Source organism: Anguilla rostrata, chromosome 8 (genome assembly GCF_018555375.3).
Source record: "Anguilla rostrata isolate EN2019 chromosome 8, ASM1855537v3, whole genome shotgun sequence".
Classification (NCBI taxonomy): Eukaryota; Metazoa; Chordata; class Actinopteri; order Anguilliformes; family Anguillidae; genus Anguilla; species Anguilla rostrata.
Window position 1 is genome coordinate 49,123,676 of NC_057940.1, and position 16,439 is coordinate 49,140,114.

The 16,439-nt window shown below is 44.2% G+C and overlaps 2 protein-coding genes across 2 annotated transcripts; one reads left to right on the plus strand and one right to left on the minus strand.

Annotated features, from left to right (window-relative positions):
* Positions 1-1,860: 1,860 nt before the first annotated feature.
* LOC135261856 (uncharacterized) lies at positions 1,861-12,264 on the minus strand. Its single transcript, XM_064348519.1, has 8 exons — positions 11,688-12,264; positions 10,161-10,368; positions 8,480-8,590; positions 8,140-8,208; positions 5,894-6,019; positions 3,938-4,054; positions 2,744-2,842; positions 1,861-2,408 (listed from the first exon to the last, which is right to left on the minus strand). Exons 2-7 carry the CDS (start codon positions 10,323-10,325, stop codon positions 2,744-2,746), a joined length of 687 nt encoding a protein of 228 aa, XP_064204589.1. The 5' UTR covers positions 10,326-10,368; positions 11,688-12,264; the 3' UTR covers positions 1,861-2,408.
* Positions 12,265-12,416: 152 nt separating this feature from the next.
* On the plus strand, positions 12,417-16,417 carry LOC135261853 (uncharacterized). The gene is made up of 4 exons (XM_064348511.1): positions 12,417-13,379; positions 13,884-14,324; positions 14,831-14,927; positions 15,332-16,417. Exons 1-4 carry the CDS (start codon positions 12,971-12,973, stop codon positions 15,567-15,569), a joined length of 1,185 nt encoding a protein of 394 aa, XP_064204581.1. The 5' UTR covers positions 12,417-12,970; the 3' UTR covers positions 15,570-16,417.
* Positions 16,418-16,439: the final 22 nt, after the last annotated feature.

Here is a 16,439-nt window from a genome sequence, read left to right on the forward strand (position 1 = left end):
CAAAAGCTAACAGGAAAATTTTTAATAAGTTTGCACTTCTGTCTTTTTGAACGCAGCTCTGAAATAAAGGAGCAGAAACCACACTTACACTGAAAGATAACTTTACAACAGTTGTTAAATTGTAATAAAATGTCTACCGACGTGAAGACATCAAGAAACTAGTAGGCCTATCTTTCTCTAGACTAAAAAAAAGCAGTCACTTTTTTGCAAAAGGGCACTTCCCAAATAAATACTTCCAGCAAAAAAATGCACAAATATAAATTTTCATATCTCATAATGTTGTTTCATTTAAGTCTATTTAATTTAATACAAGAGGATATATAGCGAAATATATTTTTATGTCAATAAAAACCATATAAAATTCTAGATAGTAACTGGGACCTGTAATTTTTGCCTTGCAACAGGAAAGTGACTCTTCAGTGGAGTTTGCAGGTGTACTCCAATAAGAGCATTAACAATGAACACAAAAACTGCATTGGAATATTTAAAATTGAAAACAGTTTTTTTTTGTGACACCAGCACACGCTAGTAGTTTCAAAGATCCTGGACATCTTGACAGATCATATAGAAAAATACTACTGTTTCGAAAAGTGTAATACTAGTGGTAATACAATCTAAAAAGTGCCAAAAACGATTATATAAATACAACAATAAAGTGCAAAAAAAAGAAGAAAAAAAGAAACATTCTCAGTCTTACTACACAGTGCATTACAGCTGGATCAGCTCTGATTCGGGTAAAAAGGGGATGGGTAAGCTGATATTACCAATACAATTATAGGGAAAATTGAGCTTACATCAACAGCACATATAGGCCAAAAAGAGGTAGGCTGAGAACCAGGCTACTGTAATACCACATAGCGGCACAGGCTAGGACAGTACCACAGGCTACGGTAGTGCCACAGGCTATGACAGTACCACAGGGTACAGTAGTGCAACAGGCTATGGTAGTACTACAGGCCATGGTAGTACCACAGGCTAGGACAGTACCAGGTGCTATGGTAGTACCACAGGCTAGAACAGTACCACAGGCTATGATAGTGCCACAGGCTAGGACAGTACCAGGTGCTATGGTAGTACCACAGGCTAGAACAGTACCACAGGCTATGATAGTGCCACAGGCCATGGTAGTACCACAGGCTATGGTAGTACCACAGGCTATGATAGTGCCACAGGCCATGGTAGTACCACAGGCTAGGACAGTGCCACAGGCCATGGTAGTACCACAGGCTAGGACAGTGCCAGAGGCTATGGTAGTACCACAGGCTAGAACAGTACCACAGGCTATGATAGTGCCACAGGCTATGGTAGTACCACAGGCTAGGACAGTGCAACAGGCTATGGTAGTACAACAGGCTATGGTAGTACCACAGGCTAGGACAGTACCACAGGCTATGGTAGTACCACAGGCTAGGACAGTACCATAGGCTATGATAGTGCCACAGGCTATGGTAGTACCACAGGCTAGGACAGTGCCACAGGCTATGGTAGTATCACAGGCTAGGACAGTACCACAGGCTATGGTAGTACCACAGGCTAGGACAGTGCCACAGGCATGGTAGTCCACAGGCTGGACAGTGCCACAGGCATGGTAGTACCACAGGCGTACCACAGGCTCAGGACTAGTGACCACAGGCTAGGACAGTACCACAGGCTAAGGTAGTGCCACAGGCTACAGTCGTACCAGAGGCTATGGTAGTACTACAGGCTAGGACAGTACCACAGGCTCCGGTAGTACTACAGGCTAGGACAGTACCACAGGCTATGATAGTGCCACAGGCTAGGCAGTACCAGCTAGAAGTGCCACAGGCTATGAGTAGTACCCAGCAGGACAGTGCCACAGGCAGTTACTCAGGCTGGAAGTGCCACAGGCTATGGTAGTACCACAGGCTAGGACAGTGCCACAGGCTATGGTAGTACCACAGGCTATGGCAGTGTCATAGGGCAGAAAATGAAAACTGGGGGAAACGGTGCAGAGCTTTTCTCCTCACCTGTTCTAGCTGCACTCCTCTCATTGGCCAATGCTGCCCTATTGAGTAGGATCATTGGCTGAGAGACACAGTGATTTTTTTGTGAATGAAACATCACCCCCTACCCCCTCCATTCTCTTCTCCATTCAGTGAAAGAAGAGAAAAAAGCCTGAGAAGTGAAAGGTGTAGCCACCGTTTTGTAAGCCTCGATGTCGTCCTACATATTGCCCTCACCACGCTAGATTACACTATTCTGATTAACAGTCCTGAACTGACTTGGAGGGTCGCCCAGGAGTCCAAGTGTATTTAGTGGCAGGCAGTGAAATGGCCGCCAGCTTAAGAAATAAATGATTAAAAAAACGAGGGAATTCTGGGAAATTCGGGTTGGGCCTAAACCACCAGAGGAAGGCAGAGACGTCGCAGTTGTCATCTTTAATGGGTCTATAAAAGGAAACAGAAAAAATCAGAGGTTAACAAATGCAGGTGGTTTACTTACACCAGTAAGCACTGATGTAATCCCTCACATCAGAAAGAAGCAAGATGTACAAGGGTGAGCTGCACCAGGCATTTGGAAAACTCATGAAATCTCAGCGAATCTATCTGGATAGACAGTGCGCCGAGTGAAAACACAGCTTTATTTAATTTCTGGCTAAACTGTCCCTTTAATGTGAGAACACACTTTGTTTTTGCTGTCGGTAATCTGCAGGAACTTTACTGTTTGTACTTTGCGCTGAGTTTGGCCCAGGTCTAGCACGGGTCAACCAGTAGAGACCAACCTAAGGACTGATGGAGGAAGAGGTGGCCTTCAGAGGCTTCCCGTTGCCGTCCCCCCTCTCTCCATCCCTCCATCCTTCTCGACTGAAGGCCACAAGGTCCTGTTCAAACCAGAGAAGGGGGGGGGGGGGGTGGAAATAAAAAATGCTTCTGTAGATCAGCGGTAACCAACTCTGTTCCTGGAGGTCTACCATCCTGTAGGTTTTCCACTACCACCCTGACAAAGCTCTCCACGTTCAACAGCTGGAGATCTTGTAGAGCTGCTATTCAGTAGAATCAGGCATGCCAAATTAGGGTTCAAATGAAATGCCTACAGGAACAGGGTTGGTTACCACTGCCCTAGCCTAACCCCTGACAAAAAATAAACAAAATAAAATAAAATAAATTCAAGAACTTTAAAGTGTCCCTGGGGTGGGGTGGAGTGAACTGACCCAAACCCTGCGGTCTATGATCAAAATATGGATATACCCATTCTTGGGGAGCGAGAGAAGTCAAACATCACTGTCTGGTTTTTTTATTTTAAACAACTAAGACGTTATTTTACTTTTGTTGCCCTCAGTGGCTGACAGTGGCTGTTATTTTTATATTTGGACCTTTGCCTTTTTTCAGGCTGCTTGGTAAAACTGAAAGGAAGTACCAGAATATGACCAGCTGTTAACTGTCAAAAGATGGCATTTTGCTCATGGCTATTTCTTGTTGCTATGAAATGGGCAGAGGGATAGAAATCTGTGAGTTCCAATGCACCATAACTCACTACCAAGTGCCACAGGAAATAGATTTTTTTTTTGCTCATTCATTGTTGGGCTGATCTTTTATTGGGCAGGCTTGGTTTTGTGGCATTTCCATAAAATCTTTGATACACAGCCACCCAGAAAAAGGAGATGCTAAATTAAGAGACCATTGGTGTTTGTTTTTTTACTCAATAAAGAAAAAATCAGGTCCTGGATTACTGTGATGGGACTGATTGATCATTTTTGAATTGAGGGTCAGCATTTTGACTTTTTCTGTTTTTGGACAAATTCATCCTCTCGGATACTGAGTGTTAGTCATCTATACGTCCATCCTTGTAAGGGACCTTAATTAAAAAATGTTTTAAAGCCAACAGTAAAAGCGGCAATAGCTATGCAGCCATTGTTTCCATTGCCGTGGAAACCTCTCACTCAGACTGCTGCGTTCCGAGTGGTTTGATCTCTCACCGGGTCCTCCGTGTCTTTGAGGTGATTCCAGCCGAAAACGGTCGTCATGACGGCGAACCCCAGCTCCAAGACGGACAGGGCCAGCAGGATTATCAAGGCTGCCGTCGGGTTTTTGTCCTATGCGGCATCGCCATGGAGACAGTGCAGTCAGGGTAGGCTAGATGGGTGAAGGGCATCAACGCCTATGTAACCTTTCTGAATGACCTTACCTACTTCCCTCATTTCAGAGCAATTATGCCATATCAGTCTATCTAGTATCACAGATGGTATGCTAATGGCAAAGGCCAATAGGAAAGGCCTACTTCTCTGGTTTCAGTTGTAGGGGAGCCCTATCCACTGCCTTTCTAACCCCTTCCAATACACAGTTAAATTTTTTTGCGCCGCGACACAATGTTTGTTGTTTTGGTTCTATACTCCAGCACACTGAAATAAAACACTTACTATAAGATTAAAGTGCAGACTGTGAGCTTTAGAATTCAAATATTTATTCAAATATATCAGTATCGGGTGAACCATGTAGGAAACAGCAAAACTTGTGTCCAACTAATTACAGACTACACTATATGCACGTATGTTTACACTACATTAAAACACACATACACTACATTGTTCATCAACATTACAGGTTGATGAACAATCATACACAATTTATACATTTTTAGATTAAACAAAAGATTTTTTTAAATACCCTGCACAGGACATTAAATTAAATGAAACCCCAGTGAAATATATTTATCTCTTAATACTATGACTATGGGCTTCTGTGGGTTATCATATTAAAGCGAAAGAAAACAGGCAAGGCTGAAGCTGGGCGGCAGTGCAGTATAATGGGTAAGGAACTGGTCTTGTAACCTGAAGGTCACATGTTTGATTCTCGAGTAGGACACTGCTGTTGTACCGGTGAGCAAGGTACATTTCTCCAGTATGCATCCAGCTGTATAATTGGATATAATGTAAACGCTATGTAGAATGCTGTGTTAGTCGCTCTGGAAAACAGCATCTGCTAAATGCCTGCAAATGTAATGTAACGAAGCTAGCTTTGCACTTGTCCGTTAACCAAAGTAAAATCTGCATGCAGAATCTGTGACCGGAGTCCGAGTGTGTTTGGATCCTTATGTATGCGCAGTAGTGTTCAGATCTTTACGTATGCGCAGTAGTGTTCGGATCCTTACGTATGTGCAGTAGTGTTCAGGTCCTTACATATGTGCAGTAATGTTCGGGTCCTTACATATGTGCGGTAGTGCTCAGGTCCTTACATATGTGCAGTAGTGTTTGGGTCCTTACATATGCGCAGTAGTGTTCAGGTCCTTACATATGCGCAGTAGTGTTCAGATCTTTACGTATGTGCGGTAGTGTTCAGATCTTTACGTATGCGCAGTAGTGTTCAGATCTTTACGTATGCGCAGTAGTGTTCAGATCTTTACGTATGTGCGGTAGTGTTCAGGTCCTTATGTATGTGCAGTAGTGTTCGGATCCTTACATATGTGCGGTAGTGCTCAGGTCCTTACGTATGTGCAGTAGTGTTTGGATCCTTACGTATGTGCAGTAGTGTTCGGATCCTTACATATGTGCAGTAGTGTTCAGGTCCTTACATATGTGCAGTAGTGTTCGGGTCCTTACATATGTGCGGTAGTGTTCGGGTCCTTACATATGTGCGGTAGTGTTCGGGTCCTTACATATGTGCGGTAGTGTTCGGATCCTTACGTATGTGCAGTAGTGTTCGGGTCCTTACGTATGCGCAGTAGTGTTCGGGTCCTTACATATGTGCAGTAATGTTCGGGTCCTTACATATGCGCAGTAGTGTTCAGGTCCTTACGTATGCGCAGTAGTGTTCAGGTCCTTACGTATGTGCAGTAGTGTTCAGGTCCTTACATATGTGCAGTAGTGTTCAGGTCCTTACGTATGTGCAGTAATGTTCGGGTCCTTACGTATGCGCAGTAGTGTTCAGGTCCTTACGTATGTGCAGTAGTAGTTGCTGTTGCAGGACTCCAAGCGCCACATTCTGAAACTCAGGCAGTAGATGATGATGCTGACGAGGGCCACCAGCACCCCCACAGTGTTTGTGATCACAGTGGCTCGGATCTGCAGCCAGGACACACAACACAAACCAGCGCAGTTTCAATTCATTACTCATTCATCCCAAACAGCGAACCTGTCTACAGCACATGTCTGTCAGTCTATTTGTCTGTATATCTCACAGTGATTGGCCAACCAAACTAGTGTGAAGCAGGAAGTAGCCCATGCAATTACACCTTATTGGGCCATTGTTTATCACTGATGCCACGCTATTGAAATTCGACAGAAAGACAAGTTGAAGCACAACTGATAAATAAAATAATCTGTTAAAGTCAACAGTGCTTGAGATAAAGAAGTGCTAGAAAAAAAGATTTAGAAAAGAGGCCAAAGACTGCTGGACTGGAGGCTTTTTAAACAATAAGACTAAAATAATGTACTGGAAGTAATGCCGTCAAATAGAAAAGGATTAAGTACTGAAAATCTTAAAATGTGTCTACTTTGACATCACTTTCCAAGTTATGTACATGTTCTTCTGTACATTGCACATACAGTGCCTTCAGAAATTATTCAGACCCGTTCACTTTTTCCACATTTTGTTAAGTTACAGCCTTATTCTAAAATTGATTAAATTCATTTTTTTCTCATCAATCTACACACAATACACCAATACCCTATTTTTGAAAATTTATTAAAAATAAAAAACTGAAATATCACATTTACATAAGTGTTCAGACCCTTTGCTATGACACAAATTTGAGCTCAGGCGTATCCTGTTTCCATTGATCATACTTGAGATGTTTCTACAACTTGATTGGAGTCCACCCGCGGTAAATTTAATTAATTGGACATTATTTGGAAAGGCACAGACCTGTCTAGTTGACAGTGCGTGTCAGAGCAAAAACCAAGCCAAGAAGTCAAAGGAATTGTCCGTAGACCTGCAAGACAGGATTGTGTCATGGTCCTCCATCATTCTTAAATGGAAAAAGTTTGGAACCACCAGGACTCTTCTTCGAGGTGGCCGCCCGGCCAAACTGAACAACTGAGGGAGAAGGGCCTTGGTCAGGGAGGTGACCAAGAACCTGATGGCCACTCTGACAGAGCTCCAGAGGTCCTCTGTGGAGATAGGAGAACATTCCAGAAGGACAACCATCTCTGCAGCCCTCCACCAATCAGGACTTTATGGTAGAGTGGCCAGACGGAAGCCACTTCTCAGTAAAAGGCACATGACAGCCAGCTTGGAGTTTACCAAAAGGCACCTAAAGGACTCTCAGACCATGAAAAATAAGATTCTCTGGTCCGATGAAACCAGGATTGAACTCTTTGGCCACAATGCCAAGCATCATGTCTGAAGGAAACCAGGCACCACTCATCACCTGGTCAATACCATCCCTACGGTGATGCATGGTGGTGGCAGCATCATGATGTGGGGATGTTTTTCAGCGGCAGGACCTGGGAGACTAGTCAGGATCGAGGGAAAAGATGAACAGAGCAAAGTACAGAGAGATCCTTGATGAAAACCTGCGCCAGAGCGCTCAGGACCTCAGACTAGGGCGAAGCTTCACCTTCCAACAGGACAACGACCCTAGGCACACAGCCAAGACAACACGCAGGAGTGGATTTGGGAAAAGTCCGTGAATGTCCTTGAGTGGCCCAGCCAGAGCCCGAACTTGAACCCAATCGAACATCTTTGGAGAGACCTAAAAATAGCTGTGCAGCAACGCTCCCCATACAACCTGACAGAGCTTGAGAGGATCTGCAGAGAAGAATGGGAGAAATACCCCAAATACAGGTGTGCCAAGCTTGTAGCATCATACCCAAGAAGACTCAAGGCTGTAATTGCTGCCAAAGGTACCTTAACAAAGTACCAAGTAAAGAGTCTGAATACTTACAGTATGTAAACTTGATATTTCCGTTTTTTATTTTTAATAAATTTGCAAAAATTTCTAAACCTGTTTTTTTAGCTTTGTCATTATGGGGTATTGTGTGTAGATTGATAAGAATAAAAATGAATTTAATCCATTTTATAATAAGGCTGTAATGTAACAAAATGTGGAAAAAGTGAAGGGGTCTGAACACTTTTCGAAGGCACTGTACCACTAGAAATACCCAGAACTCTTGAGTGTCAATCAAGAATAAGTAGGCGGGGCAAGATATATGCTGTAGGTACACAACATTTTCAGACTCACCACCACACGACGACGCTTCACTCTTGCCCATCTCCATCGCGAACAAGACGCGACCCCGTTAGTGATGTACTGAAAAACATAAAATCGGTTTCTAGTTTCTGAACCACACGTTTGTTTCATTACAAACTCGGGGTGTTATCGAGTATATGTAATTATTAGTTACACTTTAATCTACATTTGACTCTTTGAGAAATCTTTGTAAATGCTCCAAAGCACCATTTTTAATAATCCACATAGTTCAGACAGTAAGCCCAAGGAATTTTGAACAGGAAATAACACAAATCTTATTTGTTCAAGAACACATCTTCTACAAACTCTCAGCGCACCACGCAGGACTCACCACAAAACTAGAGGTCACTGACAACACAATAAGGGGGAGAGTCAGTTCGCTGGCTAGAACTGTAATCAGGAACGTTACGAGAATGCCCAGACCGAGTGAAATCTGGAAACACTGCAAGACAGAAGAAAAAAAGAAATCAACATCACACGAAGAAGCCCCAGAATGAGGAAGATAAACATGTCAATCTTTTTTTTTTACTTTGTGAACATATTTGAATTATTAAAATGACACGCACACACACAAACCTGGTTCACCCTCTCATTAAAATAGTACGTGTTAAAAGCGCCAACACTAATGAACTGCAGTTCACTTTGTCATTCAGGTCAAACTGCATTTCGCTTATGACTAATTCTTCTCAGGAGACTTTCAGCGGCCAGTCACCGCATTGGGATCAGGCAGGGCCAAGAAGAGATACAGGAAAATTAAATAATGCAGGAGTCCATTTCCCTTTCCACAGGCAGTGAGACGGAATTAGAGGGACTGGCTGATGAAACTACAAGGCCAATAGATGAATGAATGAATGAATCACTGCATTTATATAGCACTTTTCAGAACGCTCAAAGTGCTTTTACAGTGATGAGTGGGAACTCCGCTCACCCACGACCAATGTGTAGCACCCACCTGGATGATGCACGGCAGCCGTTTTGCGCCAGAATGCTCTTCACACATTAGTAAAGATGGAGAAGGAGAGAACATTTTTTTTTTGGTCAATTAAATTAGGGAATGATTAGGTGGCAATTTGGAGAGAGCCAGATTGGGAATTTAGCCAGGAGGGGAACCCCCTGCTCTTTGCAACAAGCGTCATGGGGTCTTTAATGACCACAGTGAGTCAGGACCACGGTTTAACATCTCATCCGAAAAGACGGCATCTCCTAAAATACAGTGTCCCTGTCACACTGCACTGGGGCATTGGGGTTTATTTTGACCAGAGGGAAGATTAGCCCCCTGCTAATCCACCAACACCACTTCCAGCAGCAACTCAGTATTCCCTGGTGGTCCAAGTATCCAAGTACTAACCAAGCTCACACTTGCTTAGCTTCAGCCATTCAGCAGGAGCAGGGCGCATGGTGGTATGGCAGCTGGCCATGATGTCACACTGTTTTGTTTTTGTTTTACGATATATACAATTAAATGTTAAAGTAGTGGGACAATGACATTGCACCAAAACTGCACCAGAACCACAGGAAGAACTCAATGCAACTGGAGAGAAACCAGTTTCCCTGACTACAGTGAAATGGCGACTACAGTCTGCTGGTCTAAAAGGACTGCCCAGTGGCAAGTACATGTTGTTTGAAGTACAGTAGTCATACACTTTGATGGAGAGTGGGCTGATTTTTTTGCGATAGGGTTGATCAGTTTCAATTCCCGTCCTTTTGAAGCTTTCGGCAAATACAATCATTTCACTTTAAAACATGGCTTTTTGTGATTAATACATACAGTATATTTCGGGAGGCCAGTACTGTCCATTACCACCCCCAACATTCAAACAATATGGTCGGATTGAACATGTGCAGTTTGAATAGTTGGAGGCTCTCATCTCCTCCCAGTGCTCTCGGCCTTCCGTTATGCTTTCGATACCAGACCACGCACTCAAGCGATTCCTTAAAACGCCGCGCCGCCCTGAAGCGCCGCCATGACCGCGCGCGCCTTTGGGAAGCAGTAACGTGCCGCAAGCTCTCACCCCGATCGCCTGGTTAGTCCCTTTGGCGAATATCCCTGGCACCTCCGACTCCTGCTCCTCCCTCCGTTGCCGGGTTACGGTGCGCGTGGGCGGTGGGTAATACAGCTGCGGGTACACCTGGCTGGTGATCATGGCGGAGATGGCGGCCGCAGCATTGCTGGACATTTTGAACCCCCGGGGGCCCCCCTGCCCCGAACCGCTGCGGGAACTTGAGACAAAGTGACAACACACCAGCTTACACACTGCAGGCTAAGGGGAGGGATATGACCGAGTTTTTAAACGGACAAAACGGGGTTTAAAAAGTGAGACAGTGACTGAATTCCGTCTGTCGAACGAGGGGGCATTGTGACTGAAACTCCCACCTCTTCCATAAAATTCTGCACTTACGTCAGGAAGATTTTTCTTTTCTTTTTTTAATTTTGTTAACAGAGAGATGATGGCAATGCATGGAACAGCTTTCCATGTCAAAAAAGGAAGCAGAGTCGGGAAAGCGAACGGAAGTTACCGTGACAACGCTCTGACGACTCAACTCTCAGATTTAAAAAATAACGACGTTGCCCTTGGCTGACTGGCAACGCGTTTGCCAATGAAACAAATGGCATGTGGGGCCCGGGTTCAAGTTAAGAAAAATTTGCCACCCTTTCTGCCTCCCAAGGCAAGTTTGCGAACCGACGGGGACGATGCTGGACAGTGATTGTGGGCAGCCATTTGGTGCCGCCCCCCAGACGGATGGAGACCCATGTTGTCTATGCCTGACACAACACTGTAAAGTCCCCGGCTTCACGCAGTACACTTCTGGATATTTTTTCAGACGGTAAATGATGTCCCTATACGGGGTTAACAATGGCCTGTTCTTGGCATTACATTTTCATCTGGTTTACAGGCTACAGTTACAGTTGTGTGGTTTAACTGACCGTACCCCTTTCGATCTAGAACTGGATTCGAGCGCTACTCTCGAATCCTGGGGTGAGTGGTCACCTTCGCGGGAGGTGACCTACATCACCTAAAAAAAAAAAAAAAATTTTAAAGGGGGGGGGGTACTGGTGTATAAATTCGCCACACAAATCCAACAAAGGGGGGCTACTCTCGACGTGCTGGCGAGTTTAACGGCTGCAGGGGCAAAAAAATATTTGACAGGAATTACAATGCGATGACGATTCAGCTCCAGCATTTCTATCCGGAATGTAAGGAACGTGGATGTATTTCATTCTGCGTTGTTCGCTACTTGCTTTCTACCACTCTGACCAAAGGCCTCCCCCACCAAACAAGCTAATAGAATTTAGTTTCTTTCTCCCTGGGAAAAAAATGGCTGCGAGGATTCGGAGATGAGCGAGTCTCCCGATATATGGAATACATCTGTCAGACCCCCAAGGCATTCCCAATATCATTTTTGCACTTTCTATGATTTTGCGCCCGTTGACTAACGATATAACTGTGGTAGCAGTTGTGATAACGTGACTGGAATAATGCAAACCGTGATACCTTCAAAAACTTGCACAAAAAAACAAATAAATTATTTTTACTTACTGGATGTTGTGCGAATCCGTATACTGTGGAGTGCGCGCGCCCTGCTGACTTAAAATGGCACGTCCGTTCAATACCAAAATATTTCGAGCTGCCTCTGTCCTTTTAAAGGCGTAGGCTTCTACAACATCTAGCTAAGCTGCGCGTAATTGTTGTTCAAAGATCCAACCCCTCTCCCCAGCCCCAACAATCTTTAATATAATTAACATTGTGATTTTGGTACGGTGCTATATCAGTGATCCAATGTTGTCCTGTAAACAAAATTATGAGATCAACGCTTAGACAAGTTTAATGAAAGGTTCATAAAATGAGTTGTTCGCTTCTACCAAGCCAAACAGGGCTATTTGAGCGCACAGAAATAAACGAGTGAGCGCAATGGGAAGCTTCTTTCGTTTCTGCATAAATAGAGAGACATTGGGTGATGGAACCTTTTTCTAAAAATAAATATAATCTTTGCGCTGAATTTCTTTTCATTGTTATTATGTATTATTACTTTTGGCGTAGTCAAGCTGGGAAATAATACATCTCCACAAAACCAAAACAAATATATGAAATTGTTGTATAAAGATATGTAGACTGATAATTTGGCTAAACATGATAACTCAAACTTGCAGGAGGCCTTTTTTTTTGCTCAGTGACATTATTATTATTATTATTAGTAGTAGTAGTAGTAGTAGTTGTTGTTGTAGTAGTAGTAGTATCCCAATAGTATTTAATTATTCAATAATTGTAATTTCTGTTACTGTAGCAGTATAGTAGTATTCGTGTTATAACCCTATTTAACGAATGTATAGACCTAATTCATCGTGTGAACTTTTTGTGACTAAAGTTAGATCTCAGCGGCAAGCAACGAGTATTACGTTTTCGTAACGACGACAGTTTATAGACGTCATGATGAAATAACTTTGCTCCTCTAACGGGGGCGCTACACCCAAAATACAACACAATATTGTGGAGAAGTCGGTCACCACCTCGGAAGCACAAGCAACCCGGAAAGATACAGTATTTGTCAAATTGATACAGTCTACAGGCAATGTTAATGTTATTACTGGTACTGCAATTACACATTTATTTTTGCAATTTAAAATCGAATGGCACTGTCATCATGAATGCACCAGCTCGCTAAACCGATACGGATACGTAACGGTTTAAAATATACCTAGCTGGCTGAATCTGAATACTAGCTACCCGAATAGCAAGCCACTGCAACTTTTGTTATCAAAACAGCTGGGATCCTAAAAACCACTGTGCATTCCAGGAAAAGTCCGGTACGATCTGGCGTGCAAATGACTACACACGAAAGCTGTATGGACTCATTTCTGTCGGATGAAGAGGACGCCCGCGCGATTGAAGACGCGATTAAGGCAGCAATAAAAGCTGTCATGTATGTTTTGTGCAACATAAACAACAACAAAATACGTGCGTATGAAATGATGGTGGCCCAGAGGGACAGAGAGAACGAAAGACTGAGAATGCAAATGAAGTCCGCTGAGATGGAATTGATATCACTGCGGCGATACAGACGGACAATGGGACAGGGGGGTCTTGTGGATTCTGTTTGCAGCCTTGACTCCGGGATTTCGTCGGAAGAAAACAGCAAACAGGATTTGTGCGCTAAATCAGGGTCGTGCGACGCCGAGGAAGACATGCGCGGCCAACCCCTGTGGAGCAAGGAGTTTGCCACTGAGTGTACCGGTAAGAGTCCTTAACTTGCAATGTACTGAAAAAAAAACTACTGTTTTCTTTTTCTTGGGGCCCCAAATCCCTGGGAGCACTTCTGATTACAATAATAAAAAATCGATATCAGTAAGGCCATATATTTCAGATCTGAAATAAAAAATGGCAGAACTGGCATTTTACTGTCATTTATTTAGTTTAGTAATTGAAAGTAATTTACGAGTAGTTGACACCAGCTGAGTAAGGACACATGTAGGCACAATGGGACTCATTCATGAAGCATGCTTACGATCGTATTTGATCGTAAACTGCGTGTAAGAACGTTTCCACGAACAATTCGGCATTCATCTTTTTTTTATTATCAATTTATTCATGGCCGTTTCCTTATGTTAATCACATGAACGGGATTGCGCATAAAATCTACAAACAGCCAGCATTCATCATCTCATACACCTGGGATAAGCACAAAAACACTGCTGCCCTGACCTGGCCTGAGATTCTGTGTCTGGCCTCATTTTACAGGTCCCTGTGCAAGTGCGGCTGACCAGGCGGAGCGTGAAGGTTGGGGGACGACGGTTGACCCTTCCCTGGTCGCATTCGGCGAAGGTCTTCGCTGCAGGTCACGGGGGGAGTGGACCAACGGCGGCCCGCTGAAATCGGACGGTGACAGCGGGCACCCCGCAGCCGCTGCGGAGGGCCCCGTCCCGGTGAAGGAGGAACCCCCCGATTTTGAAACCGTATGCGTGAAGTGGGAAGTCTGCGATCGCGGTGTTCCGGTGGGTGGCGGCGCTCGCCCCGCGCCTAAAAACGGCACCGCGTCGACGTGGTCCAGAGACGGAGCTCTCCCTTGTGGCGAGAGGCAGAAGCACAGCTTCGGTTTCCCCGGTCTTCCAGGAGAGAGGACAACGCTTCCCCCGACCTGCCAAAAAAGCGCATGCTCGGTTTGGCCGGATTTGGAGATGAGTATGTGGAGGCTGGGATTCCCTGTCGTAATGTACTACACATGTAATGAATCATATTCAGCTCAGAGAACGATTTTTAAAAATCTTTATTTAAAAAGAAGCTACTGTATTGGAATTTAAACAGAGCAACAATGAGTACAACTGAATACATGGCCTATAGACACATAATGAACATCCATCTGTCCATAACACTATACGCCAGTGTGCATACGGTCGTACGTGAATCGTGCGTCCGTACAACCAATATAAGTACATATTTATCTGTGAGTTGAAAACTGGGGGGCATAGAATTCCAGACGAAATGCCATACGTCGTGTCAGCCTGAATGCTGACGTGAACATAAATATTTTTGTTAATATCGACAAAGTTGTCCCTGCTCCAGGTTTTCCAGAGGGAATGTCCAACAGGGAAAAGCTGTGTTCGTATTTCGTGTCAGCTGAAATGCCGACGCAAATGTAAATTTTATTTTTAATATTGACAAAGTTGTCCCTGCTTCGGTTTTTCCAGAGAGAATGTCCAACAGGGAAAAGCTGCAACGCTACAGAGCCAGGATACGGGCGGACCCAGACAAGTACCGGGTGTACCGGGAAATGGACCGTCGTAGGTAAGCAACGGAGACTGCCGTGCGTTTTTTTGGGCTTCAACCGCGGGTTATACTAACCGACTCGCTCGCGTCCGCTGGAACACTGCGTCTGACCACTGTCGAGAATCTACACGTCCGTTATCTGTACCCGCTTATTCCTGGTCAGGGTCACGGGGGTGCCAGAGGCCGTTGCCCTCATACAGTGATTGTAAATCCGGCACACAGTAGCAGCCTGTTAGTAGACAGCATCACTCTGCACCAAAATTACTTGGAAATAGTTCTACTAAATAAATGGTATTGTCATAACCGTTCTGTAACAGCAATACGGCACTCGGCACCCCTGACTGTGGTTGTGATACAGCATGGCCTTGAGTGGCCTATTGCTTAATTATGACAGCGGCCTTATCCGGTGCCTTTTGTCTTAGGTACCAGATGAGGAAAAAGTCCATAAAAGATCTTCCCGAGCACTGTCAGAAGCTGAAGCGGGAGGCGTGGAGAGAGGCGGCCAGGCGACACCGCGCGCGGAAGAAGTCCTGCCCTCCGATTGGCCCTCACGTCGACCTTGCGCTAAACGTGGAGGTGCCATTGGACCCCACCGAAATTCTCCAGAGCTGGGATCCCACAATGTGCACTGGCCAAGGAAACCAAGTCCCATTGGATTGATGGGCGATTTTGTACCTGTTAAGACTGGAAGTTATTAAATTTGGCACCCCCTTTTGGTGGTTTGTATGTATACAGAGTATTATTCTTACTGTGTATAATCCATTTATAAAGGTTGATATTTAACTTTTGGCTGTTTAGGTCAAGTACTTCACTCTTGAGCACAAGGGCTGTGCCCGCACTCTGGTTTCGAACCTGCAACTCTCTGACTCTAAGGGTAGCTTTCTAAGCACTGTGCTGTCACAGCACTCTAACCGAGGTTAAATTACTGCTGTTCTTACATGTTTATTCAGAATATATTTTACCTGAATTTATTTATTTTTTTAGTTTGGTCATATGCATATGAACATGAAGATAAATATGACAGATTATTTTGTCGATTGAGTCAATTTTTCAGTTGAGGGATTTTTGGTCTAATTGCAAGGACTGGCAGGCCATTAAAGTCAACAGCAGGTTAAGGCATTATTTATTTCAACACCCAAATGAGGCAAAACAAAAATTACTGGCAGAGATGACATCATGTGTGTTATTTCCGCTGTCTTTTGGCGTAGGGGAAACACATTGTGGGACTCTTTGTGTTCTGCGTGTGCAAATGTAGTGTTATGGACTCCAGAGCCAAGGGTCCTCACTCCTACTGTGTGTATTCAGCTGCAAATGCAGTTCTGTATTTGTCACTGCTGACATTATGACCTGCTGATATTATAACCTGAAATCATTTGAAGTGAAAATGCCAGCTGTGACAGTGCAGATTTTGATGTGGTATAGCCTCATGGAGCATGTAGTGTTTTATGGTTATTGTAATAACTTGTAATAATTCAATTTTTTGGATTAAAACTACGCTTGGCAAATGTCTTGTGGGTAAAGTCCCTCGAT